The 16,867-nt window shown below is 46.4% G+C and overlaps 1 protein-coding gene across 1 annotated transcript in view; it reads right to left on the bottom strand.

The window, feature by feature from the left end:
- Nucleotides 1-8,849: 8,849 nt before the first annotated feature.
- LOC107191139 (dynein beta chain, ciliary) overlaps nucleotides 8,850-16,867 on the bottom strand; it is a 29,053-nt gene continuing 21,035 nt past the window's right edge. Inside the window, exons 19-36 of the mRNA XM_015580104.1 lie at nucleotides 16,381-16,742; nucleotides 15,389-15,865; nucleotides 15,034-15,298; nucleotides 14,603-14,952; nucleotides 14,273-14,535; nucleotides 13,916-14,212; nucleotides 13,663-13,832; nucleotides 13,292-13,595; nucleotides 12,738-13,207; nucleotides 11,984-12,538; nucleotides 11,455-11,755; nucleotides 10,896-11,177; nucleotides 10,527-10,828; nucleotides 10,317-10,444; nucleotides 9,850-10,064; nucleotides 9,438-9,794; nucleotides 9,227-9,375; nucleotides 8,850-9,144 (exon numbers count right to left, since the gene is read on the bottom strand). Coding sequence (XP_015435590.1) covers nucleotides 8,850-9,144; nucleotides 9,227-9,375; nucleotides 9,438-9,794; nucleotides 9,850-10,064; nucleotides 10,317-10,444; nucleotides 10,527-10,828; nucleotides 10,896-11,177; nucleotides 11,455-11,755; nucleotides 11,984-12,538; nucleotides 12,738-13,207; nucleotides 13,292-13,595; nucleotides 13,663-13,832; nucleotides 13,916-14,212; nucleotides 14,273-14,535; nucleotides 14,603-14,952; nucleotides 15,034-15,298; nucleotides 15,389-15,865; nucleotides 16,381-16,742 — 5,542 coding nt within the window. The remainder of the gene's footprint in view (nucleotides 9,145-9,226; nucleotides 9,376-9,437; nucleotides 9,795-9,849; nucleotides 10,065-10,316; nucleotides 10,445-10,526; nucleotides 10,829-10,895; nucleotides 11,178-11,454; nucleotides 11,756-11,983; nucleotides 12,539-12,737; nucleotides 13,208-13,291; nucleotides 13,596-13,662; nucleotides 13,833-13,915; nucleotides 14,213-14,272; nucleotides 14,536-14,602; nucleotides 14,953-15,033; nucleotides 15,299-15,388; nucleotides 15,866-16,380; nucleotides 16,743-16,867) is intronic.

The raw sequence follows: 16,867 nt of genomic DNA, 5'->3' as shown, positions 1-16,867 counted from the left end.
TCTCGATTTTCCCACGTTACAGCCATAATATCGTCTCTTGCCTCAGTTCGTCAAGAAACGTGGATCGCGATACACGTGTGCTTACTAAGGTTAATAATTTTCTCTGTATCGTTCAGTGCTGTGATCAAATTTTCGTTCATTTTAAAACAAAACTACCAACGGTGTTAGGTGTGTATTTTCTAGTGTACATTGCGTTATTTGTCGTGTATCGAACTGCAAATAAAATGTAATATCGTTGGGGATCTGATTGGTCAGAAGTTAGTGTCATTATCTGGAACATTTTTGTACAATATACCAAAAACACTCAGTGACTAGAGCGAAAGGGTTAATATCAGTGTCATGAAATTTTATTTATATGGCCTAAAACTGTATGTTCTTAATTCTTGGTCAAAACAGACAGCTCCACGTTAAAGTAACCCACGAATATAACCAATCGTCATCGTGTTAACCCCAAGAAATGGTCCTCCCGAAATACTGAAATACCAGTCAGACCCTGTAACGTAGTTACGCGCGCTGTTAACAACGAAAAGGCAGTCAGATCAGGAGAGAATGGAGGTGCATCGAACGATCCAAAATCTCCAGGCATTGTTGCTCTCCGCTCCCTCCAATACCGGGGGATAATCTCTGGCTGGCCGTGCGTTCCCTGCGGGAGCCGCGATAACACTTCGAAACACAGAGAACGACCCGAGCTGGAAGGGTTACCAAACGCGCCACGTTGCGCACTCCAGCTTTTGCACTGTGCTCGATCGACGGAATTTCAGAGGCCAGTTTTCTCTGTATAAACTCGGACGCGTAAATCCGCTCGTTTTCAGCCGGCCTATGGGTAGCGAAGAGACACTGAGAGGGGATTAAAAAAGACTTTCTACCCTCCACTATCGTTTTCGAGGATTATAGGGAACAAGATTGTCTTTCTCTCTCAGTTGTCGACTTCATCCGTGTCTTTCTCGCGGGTTTCGTAAACTGCTATACTTTTTGAAGTCAATTTGTCAAAATTCCTCGGCGATTTCGATGATTTTTTAATACGTGCTAGAAATCAACGTTCCGAACAACCTTTTTCTTTCACGAAAATGGCGGTCGATCCTGGTTTCCGATATACTTAAAGTTATTAACACGTTGACTGCCACAGTGAAAAAGGTCGTTCGTAGCCAGACACACTTTATTTCGTTTTTTAAGTCATAAATAGTCGAAAATGTATGCGTTTAGTCGATAGGGGTATTTAAATAATCCAGCCTCTTTGCAATGTTTCAATTAGTGTTAACAATTAGTCAACCTACCATAATCAGCGCCGATCTTCCCCACGCCCCGTAATAGCCCGTATGACACTTAATTTAATGTAATTTACTTACAGGTATGAACCCTTTTTACAATATACTAAAATAAACAATGGAACTGAGTTGAATAATTGAGGAGAGATGAACAATAATTTGAGGAGAGATCAACTACTGTAGAAATTTGCGGTGTTGCAATGTTTAGTAATAGGATCAGCTGAAAGAAACCTAGAAGTGTATGACGTGAATAACTGGATATACGGGCAAAACAGCGAATAGGGTTAATTGAACGATCGCGAAACGCGTCTAGAGAATTTTCAACGTCGAGAAGAAGAACCCGTTCCACCCGGACACGTCTGAAACCTCCTGATAATCGAAGCCACCACGTCCGCCAAATGTGATTAATTGTCTGCTCGGGAATGAATCACGCGTCGACTTAATCGCATTAACGAGAAACGCCGCGCTGCCGGAACGTAAATATTAGCCTCGCAATATTTTCTCTCCAAATGTCGGCTGCGGGCAAGGCCCTCGTGTTTACGGCCACGGTATTTCCAGATTCTCCTCCGGTTCCGAAGTTCTCGACTCTCCGAGAGTTGCGGCGATAAGAACGCGAGTCGCATCGGCAAGTGGTCGCGGACGAAACGTCGTCGTTACGTCAGACGCTATTTTAGAGCTACTCCGAAATCGGTGAGTCTCTCGCGATCAAACAGACGCAATGTATTTTCCACTCCTCGTTACGTTGACACTTTGAACGTGGAAAATCACCTTTTTACACGTGTGTTTGACTTTGCTATCGAGGTGAGAATAACTTCGGAGAAAACGTACGGTTTGGATAAAGTTCCCTCGCGATGATTCGCTTTTTCGTTTGTTAATTGACTCACGAGAGATAACGTACAGGTAGCTACTCATGTACTCGATGGAAAATCCCCAAATCGTTCGATTAAACGTAACATCCGTTCACCAGATCTGACACTATTAGACTTTTTTCTTGGAGAATCGGTCTTAATCATTATAACGAACTTTTACTAATACTTCGTACTATTTATATATTCTAGTTAACGTAGGAAAGCCTGTACTATAGGATTACGAATTTTATTTAATATTCATATTTACATATTAGTACTATTTATCACTTGCAACTCACTACAGAGCACAACACTTTCAAACTTCTCAGCCGAGAACATTCAAAATACATGTTGAACTACACGAAACTTATTGTTAAACACTTGTCTAATGAATTAAAAATACTAATTCAATGACAAACTAAAGAAAAGTTATTGCGCGAAGAAAGTTTGAAGCCATCGTTAAAAACAATGTATTTACTCAAGAAGTGTCGTTGAAACCGCGTTTTCAAGCTAGTCTCAAAACGTGATTCCAGTTCCTGAAATTTTCGGGAATCCCGACTCGATCTTTTTCGAATTCTCGCACACCTCTAGTAATTACTCAGAAACCGTCCCGTGGTCTCTGGCGAACAGAAAAAAGGGAAAACGCGATATCGAACCGACCGAGGGCCGTCGATGTTTGGCCAACCTCGAACCCATCGAATCGCTCTGCCCGGTCCCAGGAGTATTTGCTTCGAACGAGAGAGGAGCCGAGGTATCCACGAGCCGTGTGGATCCACGTAGTACAAATTTAGTAGCCACCCTTGTGTATACTGTCTTCGCCGTGTTTCCCTTGTAATCTCCTGAGAGCTGGCCCGATGCACGTACATGCTCGATATTCCTTTCCACGATCGAGAAACTCGCCCTCTGTCCAGGTTTCGTTTGGCTCTCCGCAACATCGACGATTACTCGGCCCACGGGGGCGGAATTTTCGGGGGATTTTGGACGTACCTTTGAACTCCCTCCGCCTGATATATTTGTTGGCTTGGAGGGAAAGTAATGGCGGTTTTGGATAGCACCTGATGAGAACAGTTTCATTACGGTAATCAATCTCTAACTGTTTATGGGAAATCAGTTCCGTTAATAGAAGTTTTATGTATGTTTATTTAATAAAGTAAATAAGAAACTGAAATATAACCGATACAAGAACCAAAAAAATAATGGTTCCGGAACCGACATGAGAACCGTAACTGGAATAGATATAGATGGAAATTTCGGTTCTCTATAATTGTTATAGAAAATAACGGTTCTGTGAAACTGTTTCAAGAACCAAAATCGATATTATAATAGTTTTCACCTGGTTAAAACAGGGAAACGAATTCACAGGATGCTCCAAACGCGAGGAATCGGTGCTCGGTTTTTCGACAGTAGTTGCGGCCAGCTCGAGGCTGGCAAGATGGACGGCAAAAATTTGGCCGCATTACGTGATCAGAATTCAAGGGGGGCAAGAGGGTTGATGGTTCCCCGCGACACAGACGAACGGCCACGGGGGCGCTAACTAACGCTATAATCAAGTAAGCAGTTTAGTCGAACGATCCGGTTACGTCGACTTAGCCGCCCGTATCGTCGAGGCGTCACTGATTGGTTTACAGATCTGCTGAGCCGAACTCAGACGCTCAAAGGCCTCTCTAGTTAGCCGAGTCCGTCCTTAACCTTCTCCCGTCCGCCCCCCTTTTCCACCCCCAACTCCGGTGTTTCCATTAATTTTCCACTGATTCCATCTGGAGACCCGTTCCTCGCGTTTATCGCGACCCTTCTCCCCAAGGACTTGGCACCTTTTGACTGAAGCGACACGATATTAAATCCCTCGGGTTGGATCACAGTGTATAAATAAATTACGCTTAATTAGGAGAAAAATGAATCGTCGAAGGACGCTCGAAACGCGCGCCACTCCGTTAACGGGGAGACACTCCAGTGTCCGACGAGGAGATCCTTCACGGAACTTCATTATATTCCGTGACTACAGGGGATTCAGATGTTGTCGCCAGAATATAATTGTCCCGAAACAAGACGACTTGGATAATTTGATTAATTTCATTCGACGAACCTCGATCGTTCGAGTTGTTTCGTCGACGACGAATTCGGGCACCGAGGAAGCTTCAGCCGCGAAATAATGCCCCACGGAACGTAGGAAATCAGTGACTCGTGAACGGTGTCGGGTGGAGAGCCTGCACGCGATATTAAAATTTCGCTCAAAGGGATGTCTGCCGCGGATAGGCTGGCCTGACGCAGCACGAGGGTGTGGGGACGGAATTTATTCGGTGGCGGCGGGCCGTCGAAAGAAAAACCGCTCGCTGTTGGCACAACATTAGCAGGAGAATTCATAGGGGGTGCGCGATGGAGAGTTATGGCGAACACGTGCAGTTCACCTCGGACACGTCCGGTCCTACCTGGCCCAACGTTGTTCTTTCCGACGAAAAAGAATCCCCACTCCACGTCTCCGTTTCCAGTATTATTAGACCACATCCATCCAAGACGAGTAACCACAACTCGTGGAAGATTTCGTCGATTTATCAAGTTGGTCACGGTCCTCCCCGTTTTTGGAGGGGGCTCCTCCGTAATCGTCCGCGTGGCTCGAAACGATTCTAATTTTAAAGGGAGCCCATGGTGTTGGGGTACGTCAAATTCTTGACGGACGTGAAAAATGTCACTCGTATGCAAAGCAAATTGTGTGCCACGGTCCTTTCATTATTTCTCCCTGCCCCCACTCCCTTCTTGGCTACTGAAGGAGGGGGTTGGAAAGATTTCCCTCTCGCGGAAAATTTAATTCACGGCGAGGAAAGTCGTCGTTCGCATGCCTACGGACCACCCTCTGTTTTCTTTAATATAAAGTCACAGGGACAACCGGAGACACCTGCGGTCGGTCCTTTAAAAATGATTAACCTGAGGAAAGACGCGCGGGCCTGGACCGGATCGCGTTGACGCCGATGAAAAATGAATCCGTTTCACGGGACTTTTTAGGAGGGACGCGGAGGTGTCGTTAAATCCTTCCTCTCCCATCCACCCCCTCGGTTTCATACTTACGAGCCGGATTTTTAATGATTTTTGAGCGGCAAAGATCGCCCCTTCGGGTGAATGTTAGGGTAATGTTATTAATAATAATGATATTATTTATTTATAAACTTATCTGGCTAAACAGTTTCGATTAACGAATCAAAGATAAGTCCTACGTATTTTTGAATAAAAAAATTCGTTCCAACTTCTTTCATATACATTCAATTCAATTCTCTGCTTCGCCAGCCAGCTCGTGAACCACATCGATCTCCGATCGATCGTTCTGTCGACACTCCTGCCGAGCAACGATCGCAGGAGTCAACGAGTGACACGTCGTTTTGACAAGCGATTTGTCACGCTAACGAGCCCCCTCCCCCTTCCCATTAACGATCGTGTTTCGAACAGATGCAGACGTACCGGGCGCGGACATGTGCGCACGGATCCGTGATTCCGAAAGGTAACGCTCGAGATCCGTTCGAGAGAGGGAATTTCGGTGAATTAATTCGACGTCATGCGCGACTGTAGTCGACTGGTGGGGGGCGGTTCCTCCCATTCTTCGCCATTCTGAATTAGCATTCCGAAGGGGGAAGAATTACTCGTCGCTAAGAATTCTTTGTCAAAGAGAGGGCCACTCCTGCTTCTTGGAAGCCTCTCGGCACAGCCGGCTTTATTATATTCTATCGATCGCTCGTTACGAGAAGATAACCCTCGAAAATAATACAACGACGGGCATAAAGAGCGATCTTCTTGACGTTCAAATAATTTCTATACACTCCCCTGCGTTCGATCCTCTTTCCCCCTGGAGTTGGCCGCAATTTTCATCGAATAATACATATTGAAAAGCCGCAGTATCTAAGGGCGTCATTCTGAACTGTAAAGAGTTAATGAAGAATTAAGATGAAATAGATTTAATAGTTAATTACGATTAAATAAGTTACATATTTACAATAAGGGAGCTACCTTTCGATTTTGACGATTTTTTAATATGTTGTCAAGATCATCACCCTGAATAGTATTGTGAAAGTTTCAGTCAGGGATCGCCTTTTAAAAGTTATTATCAAAAAAAGTTTTTTTTTTGACCTTGACATATGTTGTCAAGGTCACTCTCCTGAGTGACCTTCAGAAAGTTTCAGTTCTCATGTATAGTTTAAAGAAGTATCATCATATTATAACAATTGGAATGTCCACGTTCAATCGATTAAAAATGACGAATTCCATTTGTACCTCTTATTCGTTATTAGAAACTCTTTACGTAGATAATGAATTTACTTATCTCCGGTACCACCGCCCTCTCTCTTCGTCCACGATTTCATTTTCATGAAATAGACGAAGTAGAAGAACACCGTGGTTCAAAAACTTTTCTCATCTCTGCTTCATCGTCGTCCCCGAGAAAAGTCTCTCCATCCAGGTTTTTCATTCTCGATGACGAAACTCCTTCAATCACGGACGTATCGTCTAACGGCTGCGGGCTCGATGGTCAATTAGCCGGACGAAGCTTCGTCGGTTCTTCTGGTAACCGATCCCAGGAAGCGTAGGCGAAACCGTGATGCTCTTCCAGTCCAGGTTGACGCGCAACGAACACATAACCGGGGAGGGGGGTATATTCGATCCTGGTTCTTGCCCTTCGTTGTCCGGTGGCGAGGCTTAATGAAAACCGTGATTGAAGCCGGTGCACGAGGACGGAGGGGCGAAGGGGACCCCAATCGATCCGCGCGCGAATCACGAAGAGGGTGTTTGCCAGCCAATCACGGCTCTCCATCCGAGGGACGAACACATTTTTTTCTCTTTTTCTCTCTTTCTCTACCCCCTTTGATTCGATGGGATTCATGAGTTGACTTTGCGCACGGAGTCCATCGGGCTTTTCTTTGTAGTCGGGCTAATCAAACTCTTCTAACGGCGGCAAGCCGGAAAACCTTGGGTTTCGATCGCCTGTGGGTATTGCACATATACTTTTAGGGTAGATCATATTAATTAATTACGAAACTTTCAATTACACGAGTTACTCCCGCCCTTCACTTTTTATTGACCCACAGTGGGACAAGTAGCCTATTTTTATTTGCCTTATTTTCCCTTGCAGAATATAGGTGCTGTTAAAGTTTAATGGAAAAAAACCGGGACAGCCTGCATATTAATAAAAAAAAATAAAAAGTTCGGTGTAGGCTACTTTTTGATTTTCGCCCAGCTAGGTACGCTATTTGTCCCACTGTGCGACTGGGTGAACGTCAGCGAAGTCGAGGATTAAATAAATAGCGAGGCCACGAGAACAGAGCGGTTTTTGCTAACTACTTACAGGGAAGAATCTAGAATTTATAAAGGCGTTACTCCCCTGAGGGGGGTGGGGGGGGGCATGACTGCATTAGTTAACAGGTTGATCAACAAGAGTTTATCTTCCCCCGTGTTCTTAAAGGGGGCGAAACACCCGTGGACTGGTTCTCCCCAGCCACGGGATAAAATCCTCTTCCACGGCTGAGGAAGGGAACGACGCGTTTGAGGAGCCGAGGGCAAACATTTTTCCTTGCTTCTTCGAGAGCTAATAACCTCTGCATATTTGATGGGATTCCATTCTTGTTGCGAGAGAACGAGGAGAGGGAGAGATCGTTCCCCGAGCGAAAACGCTGCGCGCTTCGACGTTCCTGTTTCGAGAGGGAAATCTAATTTCTTTCGCTAACACGATACAATTTTGATCCAACGCCGCAATCTGAAAGCTTTTATGTCCCCGAGACGGGCCAAGGGGATATTTCTTGTGTGTTCTATCCTTCTCCGTCTTATTTTTTCACCTCAATCCCCCACCTTCCTAGTTGTGTTCCAGATTCTAATTTTTTTCGTTTCTTGCCTTCTTTTACGCCACCGTGATCGGTTCCCCTGACGTGTTCGTTCTTGGGGATATCGATCCGATCGAACCATCGGGGGAGGGTTTTATTTTCTTGGAATGACAGATAATTCCTCCCTTTCTGTGTCCCGGAAATCAGTCCCTCGACAGGAATCCTCCTCGGAGACCTCGGGTCCGTTTTCCTCTGTCTTACGGTTTATTAACTCTCGGTCGATTAGTCGACCTCCCTGATATCCTTCACCGGGGATGGGTCTTTCGGGATTCACGCTCGAATTATTCTCTTCTTCCACTCTGCAATTACCAGACCACAGTGTATCGGGTCTCTTTCGACGAGTGACCAAGTCATTATCGTTTCTTCGTTTTCAAGAGGGTGAATGATCGATTGCTAATAATAGACATCCACGGATCGTTTCGTCGTATTTATTAATATGTACACAGTGGTAGCGAAAGCAGGATTCACCCTTCGAACACTAACTTAATGATCAACATTGTCGCGTTTACAGTGTACAGAGATCTTTCAGCGTCTGGTTAGAGGAAGGAGGAATTTTTCGGTGGACTTCCAGAAACCACCCACACCCGATGATTCTGACCTTCATAAATCAGGGTCATCCTCCTGAGTAATCTTCTATTATTAACAAAGAAAGACTGAAAAACCGTACCGTAATTTTCCCAGAAATCGGAACTTTTAAAATCTTCCTCTGATCAGAGTTACTTAGAAACAGTTTAAAAAAGTCACTCGGAGTTGGTTAGAGAGATGGAGTGTGGGTGTTTTTCAAAAGTTTATTCGGATATCTTGATGACATTTAACAAATCTTCGGTTTGCCGATTTTCTATGTCTCTCTCGATTCACGAATCGATCAACGATTATTAAAATATTTATGTTTGAAGCAACAGTGCAACACCGGCCAGGGTCCACTTAGCCTGCTTCTCCTTCGTCTTGAGGTTGAAGGTCCACACGTAAGTGGGCCCTCGTGTCCGTGTTTTGTAGACAGGACACTCGTACATGTTCCGTAGATCCTGTTTATCCTGTGTGATCGCGCGGACGTTGATCACCGGCATCGCTGGGAACAGTTCTTTAGGTTTCGAGTCGACGATGATCCCGGTTTGAACGTCCCATCTCGCGCCTTCCATAAAAATTCCGTGGATGTAGGCCCCGTCTCTGGGTGCCGAGCTAGCGTGGAAAGTCAAACAGATACGTATCAATATTGAACACGTCAGAAAACGGATTTTCTACGTCGTGCAAATTCACGTACGTGAATTCCTCTTTGTTCTTTTTCGTCACGTCACACTGCAGACACATCTTGTCGAGAGGGAGCTCCTGTCTCCTAGCCGTGGACTGCATGATAGCGGTTAATAGGGATTGGGGATTGAAGAATCCAGCCAGCCAGACAGAGGATGGTAGCTGAAATAAGATAATAGATTTTTCCCCGAATGTTTCTGGTGCCAAGCATTCGTGTGTCTTACCACGAAGTCCGTGGACCAAGTTTCCAGCTCCCTGATTCGCAATAGCAAGTCGACGAACCAAGCAGCTAAGCCCAGCAAAGAGGGATAGGCTCTTTGGGCCCATACGGGTGGTACTTGATCGAGAAACAACGCATTCTCCAGGTCCTCCATGTCCGATGTGATGGTCAGCTCACCCTTCAGACCTAGATCCAGTTCACGAAGGGATCGTTTGATCTCTATCGTCAAATAATTCATCCGTTCGCACTCTTGGAACGCCACGATCACGTACGGCGTCCTTTCCTCCACCTTGCCCATTATCTCGGTCATGTTGAACTCGTCCGGGAGTTTCTCCATTATCTCATCTAATATTTGCTTCACCTATGGGGTTTGACTCTTCATTCTTCCATTATTACTCACGAATCGAATCTGTTACCTTATCTTCCCTGGTCACCGTTTGCCCCCCAGAACTGCCCGCGTCTCTGGGTTGCATCTCGAAGACAGTTTTGAAGAGATTCTCCGCTGTCATTGACAAGAAACCAATCTCTGCGTTCGGATGGAGGCCGTACAGGTACGGTGATTCTGGAGGCATTGCCTCGTCGATGTAGGAGTGGTAGCCAACTAGATCTGTATTCGGAGGCGCTGGGAATCCTTAAAAAAAAAAATAAATACAGCTTTGCTGGTCTCAGTTCACCCCGCAAATACTTTCGAGACATCCTGGAAATTCAATTCTTTTTTTTTTATTTCCACAGGTTATTTACAATCTGTCTAATTGGGCAATGAGTGTGAACCTATATGCGTAAGGTTCGCACGTAGTTGTGTACCCAGTGGCTCATACCTGATAGTTAATTTATATTCGCTATTTGTGTTTGGAAATTCTATTCTAACACGGAAATGTTTCACCTGGCGCTAATTGTAGCTCTCCGTCGACCAAGTCTGGTTGCATCAACTCCTCCAAGTAGGACACGCAGAGTCTCCTGTCCCAATCGTCGGTAATGTGTCCTCCGTACATAATTTCCCCGAACAAATACCTTGACCAATAGGTTCACCAATTAGAATAATTCCAAACGACAGATCAAGGTTACCTCATCAATTAAAACGTTAATTGCGAACCTCAAGTCCTCCCAGGGCACCTTGGACGTCGCTTCCAGGTAATTATAGAGCACGCTCACGCTGATGTGAAGATCCCCGACGTTGAAGGGGTAGATTTTGTTCCACCCCTGCGGGCCGAATTTCCGTCGCTCGGCGACGACCGCGTGGAAATAGCAGAGGGAGAACAGGATCGCCTTGAACTCGGCCTCCTTGCTACACATCTCGAGGGTCTCTTGAGTGAAATTGTCCAGGGCTTTGTGCAGATTCGCCTGCATCCCTGTCGGCGGCTCGTTCGTGATCTTAATTGACGACTCGAGGATGCCCTAATTTGTCTCGTTTAAGCGTCAGATAGTCTTAAAGGGGTGGCTATAGAATATACCAGGGTTTTACTTGAGGGATGATGTGTCCCGCGGGCGTGCTGGCTGGTTCAGCGCTCATGAACACACGGTACTCCGAATGGGAACCGTCCGCAGCGATTTCTAGTTTTTTCTCCAGCAACGGGAGCCACTTTTTTACCAGATGTATATTCTGCAACACCACCCAATGACCGTTCTTAGCCGCCATGTCCATTGCCTGTTCCGCGACAGCCTCTTGTCCTTGGCCCAGGGACACATTGTGGAAATTCTGATTGTCCAGGGTGTAACCCAGTCGACGACCTAGGTCTTCCACGTCCTGGTTAAAACGGAGGGACCATTTTCGTGAAATACGGATGGGATTCTCAGTTTCATTAGGTGTACAAATTAATTCGTGGCTCTAGTAGTTAATTACTTATTCAAAACCGTCATCATTTTCTCGAAAAGGAAATCGCCAACTGCCTGAGAAATGACGTAAAATGTGTAGAAAGTGATAGGGAATATTTTCAGGCTTGGATTGTGCTTTGGTTCTTTTATTGTAAATAAATAAATCTATGGAAAGAAGGCCATGAATTGATCTGTACACCTAATAGTACCTTCAGTGGATTCACTCCCGGGGATAGGATGAAAAAGATCGGAGTGGACGGACTGGTCTCCTCGAAGGACTTCGCGAACTCGACCGTCCTGCCCTCGATGTATCTGGGCCCCAGCTTCTCCTCGATGAACGCAGCGATCGCGTAAGTCATTCTGTCGGGGCGCAAAGCCCTCAGCATGCACAGACGCTGTATGGTCGTTTTATTCTTCCACTCCTGCGGGAATTTCTCCCGTTCCGGGCATTCGCATTCCACCAGTTTCTTCCATCGCTTCGCTGAGCTCTCTATGTCTCTGTCTAGATTACTGCGAAAACGGACGTGTATCGTGGAGTACAAGGGAAACGAAAATTTATGAAAATTCAAGAACAAATTGAACGGACAAAAATGTTCTGACAACTAATGAAGCCTGAAATAAGTTCTATCCCAGATTCGAGAAATTTCAATATATAAATTCAGAAGAATTCCCGTCAAGCTCGACGGAACCAATTCGACGTATTAAAAATTTCTCGGATACTTGACCCAACTCCCTCACCGAAATTCCTCCCGGCTGGCCAGGCTTCTGATTCCGCCCCAGCTGGTATTGGTGAGAAAGTCGACGGGCGAGGTGACGTGAGGCGTTATGGGAAACCGTAAAAGGAAATCGAGCTCGCCGACGGTCACCTCGTTCCTCACTAACAGTATCTGGAACGCCATCTGAGAGGCGAAGATGAGTTTGTCGCACTCGAACAACCCTCTGGTCGTGTACATGAACACCGAGTAGGTGATACACTCGATCAGATTCTTCACTCTACCGGCGACGTCCGCGGCGGGATCCGCCTTCGAGATGGCTTTTTGAAACACCACGCTGAAAGCTTTCAAGGAGAATTGATAGATTGGATTGATGGTGTTCAGATCGTTCAGGATAAAGTAGAGGAGAGAGGCTCTGGCTGCGGCCGGTCGATACAATTCTCGTGCGGCGTCGATCTCACGGCTGGTCCCGTGTGCTTCCGTGACCTTCGATTCGATTTCCGCCGCGGTTCTCTTGGTCGTCTCCAAGTTCTCCACCAACGACGTGTCCCCCAGAACGTTGCTGCCAGCCGATGACAATCTGCGGCCAGAATTGTTATTTCATCGATCACCACCGTTGGAAACGATTCGATCGGCCAAAGGGGAGGGAAAAGATATCGTTGGGTGACGGAGAAGGAAATGGAAACTGTAAATGTTCTCTTTAACCCTCTCTGACGGACGTGTACCAAAAAGTTGAGAGGGTTGGTGTTGTCGCGAGGAGGTTAAACGCAACGCCGTACCTCGACAGTAGAGAGTCCTCCAAACTATTGAGCGTAATCTTGAAGTCATTCTGCTGTCTGGTGAGCTCAGCCTTCAGCTCCTCGAGATCCGGCCGCTCGGCTTTCACAACCTCCGCGAGCAATTGATCCTCAAGACCGTCCCTCGTCACCGTGAAATTAATTAGCGTAGTTTGAGCCTGCATCTCGGGCTTGTAATGGGGATTAGCCAGCTTCGTGTGTAATAATAACCTGAACAGCGGATTGTACTCGACCTCCTTGTCGCCGATCTTAATCGCGCGACCCTTCTTAATCAAGTTTCTGCCTAACAGAGGATCTAGCACCGGATCTACGGTTTCGCCGATGTTCTCGACGAGAACCGTCGATCCGGTTGCCAGGGACTGCTCGATGACATCCAAGTAACCCTTTTGGCCCATCCTAATGACCCGAAGTTCTTCCCCGTACTTCTGCTTGATCCATTTAATACCCTGGAGCTGTGGATAGGGATAGGTGTACCGTTTGTGGATTCGAAAACCGTCCTGAAATTGTGTTGTATCATTCTACGATTCATGTTATACCTGAGGATCGATCATCAACGGCCAACGATCCGAACTCGTAAGGATCGTAGCGTTCTCTGTCGACATCCTATCGTTCGGTAGTCCCTCGTTATTCCATTTAGCGATCTGAGTGTCATCCGTCAGCAAAGACAGAGGGTCTAACCCCTCTGTGATAGGGACCGTTGGCTCGATACCACGCAGAAACGGCAGCCATTGCTTGTACAGCAGATCCTGTCGGAACTGTTTGGTGAAGCAGCCGACGTACGATATGAAAGCTGTTACGAGCAGTACGTCGCCGGGCAGCGTGGAGGCTTGTTGCATGAAACTTGAACGAATCGTACGATTGTTGTATCGCACTCCATTGTCAAAAACTTTCATGTTGCAACACTTACTTCGCCACTGAATCCGCCCATCGGACGTTCTCCGACGCGAGCCCTCCGACCAGCCTGTTAGCAAGTGCGATCGTAGCGTTAGTGGCGTCCGCCTCTTGTTGGCACTTCAACTTCTCGGCGGTCGCCTGCTCGAAGTCCGCGGTTAGCTTTGCTAATTGTTCCTCCAGTGACTGCGACATCGAAACAGTACTCGGTTGGAAGTTTACTCGCCCAAAACGTTGCCTATCAAAGTTTTTGTTCGCGACGTACGTACAACAACTTTCCGTTTGATCACGCCCAGTTTCTCCTGAGCGGCGGCCAGCTCCGCATTCGCTTGCGCCAATGCTTTGCGTTTCGGTTCCACGTCGCAGAACACCTCGTAGAACTTGATGATGTTGATCACCCAGGCACAGAGACCGGCAGCCGCTGCTGATTTCGATCGAACGAATTCCGGCTCGAACTCCGAGTCCTTCAGGTACGGTTGTATTGCCTTGATCACCTCCGGATGAATGTTCTCCTTGTCGTAATTGATCAACGAATCGAGGAACGTGTCGACCTTTGCCATCACGATCTATGGGAAACGATGGTAAGTTTCTCGGGGGGATGAGTATCGGTGACCTTATTTCTGTACCTTGGCGGCCTTCCAGCTTCTGTCCTTGGGTACTTTCCCGGACGGTGCCAAGAGGACCATCACCGCTGCCGTTACATTCGTCACGGCTCCAGGCGGCGAACCGAACGACTTCAGCTCGGTTAAATTCGCCTTGTTCAATGTATTCAGCGCCTCTTGGGCGGCCAGTAATGCTGGTTCCGCTTTCAGTAGATCCGCCTCGCAGTCTTTCTGCTTCTTCGACACTTCCTCCGCGATGATGGCGACCTTCGACTCCTCTTCGTCGGCTAAACTCAAACAGAAAGACAATTCAACACGATATATATCGCGTGTGCAAACCGAGATTATCTATACCTATAGCTTTCTCCCTCTGAACCTTCTCCGTCTCCACGCCCACGATCGCGATCAACGCATCGGCGGCGTCGTTCTTCTGCTGCAACTCCACCTCCTGAACAGCTAGCTTCTCCTTCAGCTTGTCCACCTGCACCGCCGTCGAACGAAGCTTCTCCAAACCGTTCTCCAGCCTGGCGACCCGGGCTCGAAGCTCGCTCGACTTCGTCTTCAGCAGTCTTGTGTACAGACTGATCTGCTCTAGGAACGATTTCGGCGTGGTGTAATTGTAACGACGCTCGCTGGCCAAGTAATGCCGGCTGGCTGTGTTCACACTGGTGTGTGCGTGAGCCATGAATTTCGCCGCCGAGTCCCTGGATCGAAGCATTTATTAGCAGCAAGTCAGACCCCTTCTGGGTAGTTGCTTCAATCTTCAGATATTCAAACGGCGATACCTATAACTCTCGGGAAGTTCGTCCAACTCCTGCAGGAATCTCTTCGACACAGACATCAAAGCTTCTTGCGGCCATTCGTGGAACCAGTTTATCGCCGTGCAATTTATTATCGCCGGGAATTTCCTCGAGCGGACCCTTAAAGTCGAGCCAACCGGGGAGAAGCAGAGAACTATTCGTAGCTGTCTGCGCACCCGGTCGATGAAGAACTTCCAGCAGTTCTCGCGTGTGTCTAGCATACCTGCGCCCTTCACCTCGTTACGGACGCCTGTGGACGTTTTATAATCCAATATGTAGATAATCGATCGCAGAATATATAGAGAGACATCGTGTCATTTAACGGAGATCAGTGTCGAACCTGCAATTATATTTTCCACCTCGTCCTCGGCGAACAGATCAGGTACCTCGCCAGAAGCAAGCATGTCGTTGATCAGAACAAGGAACTGCTCGTTAGCCACCTGAGCGTCTGTCATCAAAAAAACAAGGCCCACGTTCTTCAGGCCTGCCTTGTTGTACAAAACAGCGAGCTCCAATTTGAGATCAGTGATCCCATAACCCTTCTTTAGTTGAATTTGGAAAACCTCCAGCGTGCTTATGAAAGCAGCCAATCGCGATAAACTTTGCTTGCCAGACCCTCCCACGCCAACTAGAAGAGCGCTGCCTCTGGGCGATTCCAGGATTCTGTTTATGCGACAGACGTGCATCATGGCGTCCTCGAACAACACCAAGTTCATGGCAGCCACTAGGTCATTGTAGCTGACCATTGCTTCTGATAGCAAACGATGCAACGTCGCCCATTCCTTCACTGGCATGTACTTTGGCTCCCCAACGCCACCTGTGTTTTTATAATTCAGAGATTATAATTTAAAAATTTATCTGTGGGCACATGTATACAGGGTAAACCACGAATCGTGATCAGTAGAGATTACTCTGTTATTAGCAGTCCGATCAAAAATGTTTTTATCAGGTATAGCATGGTTTCACGAGAGCTTTAACGTGATTATAACAAATTTTTTGTCAACTTCTTTTTCATGATTTTTCAAGGTCACCTTCATTTTTTTGCAAATATACCTATAATTTTTTTACGCCTATCTGTTAGAGGATTTCAAGACGAATTCGGTAGGTATCATAACATAACATGTGTTACATTTTTTTTAATTGAATTTTTGAAAGGAAATCGAAGGTGACCTGAAAAATCATGAAAAAAAAAGAGTTGACAAAAAAAATTTGCTATAATCACATTAAAGCTCTCCTGAAACCATGATATACCCGATAAAAACGTTTTCGATCGGACTGCTAATAACAGAGTAATCTCTACTTATTACGATTCGTGGTTCATTCTGTATTTACCTGCAAAGTGGCAGTAGATATTTGGTTTCTCCAAAATGGCCCCCTCGTCGACTTCTTCCACGTTCTTCTTTAAGATGTCCAACTGTAATTTCGAGAAACTCTCGATGTCCTTCTCGTCCGTTAATTTGTCCCCATAAACGCGATGCGTCTCGTGCATCCAAAGTCTGATCAGATCTATAGAGGACTGCAAGCATTCGTTGCCGCTGAACAACAATCCTTGGAAACAGTTTGACAGATCGCGGAGATTGAAGATGTAGTGAAACTTCACCGCTGTTGGAAGAAACATTTGGGCGCAACGGTGATGCAACTGGATCGAGGCTTGCACTATGTTGTTGCATAATTCCGTAACGCATAAAGGAAACCTATAAATAGAACGAGAGAAGGATGTTAATCATTTTAACCCCTTGCCCTCGAGTCAGACTCGTATTGACGATTTCAAAATTTATACAACAAAGGAGAATATTATTCGGTTTTCTTCGAGTCGAAA

The sequence above is a fragment of the Dufourea novaeangliae genome, unplaced genomic scaffold (assembly GCF_001272555.1).
Source record: "Dufourea novaeangliae isolate 0120121106 unplaced genomic scaffold, ASM127255v1 scaffold241, whole genome shotgun sequence".
In the NCBI taxonomy this organism is placed as follows: domain Eukaryota; kingdom Metazoa; phylum Arthropoda; class Insecta; order Hymenoptera; family Halictidae; genus Dufourea; species Dufourea novaeangliae.
The sequence above is the reverse complement of the archived record's forward strand: the minus strand, read 5'-3'. Positions and strand labels throughout refer to the sequence as shown.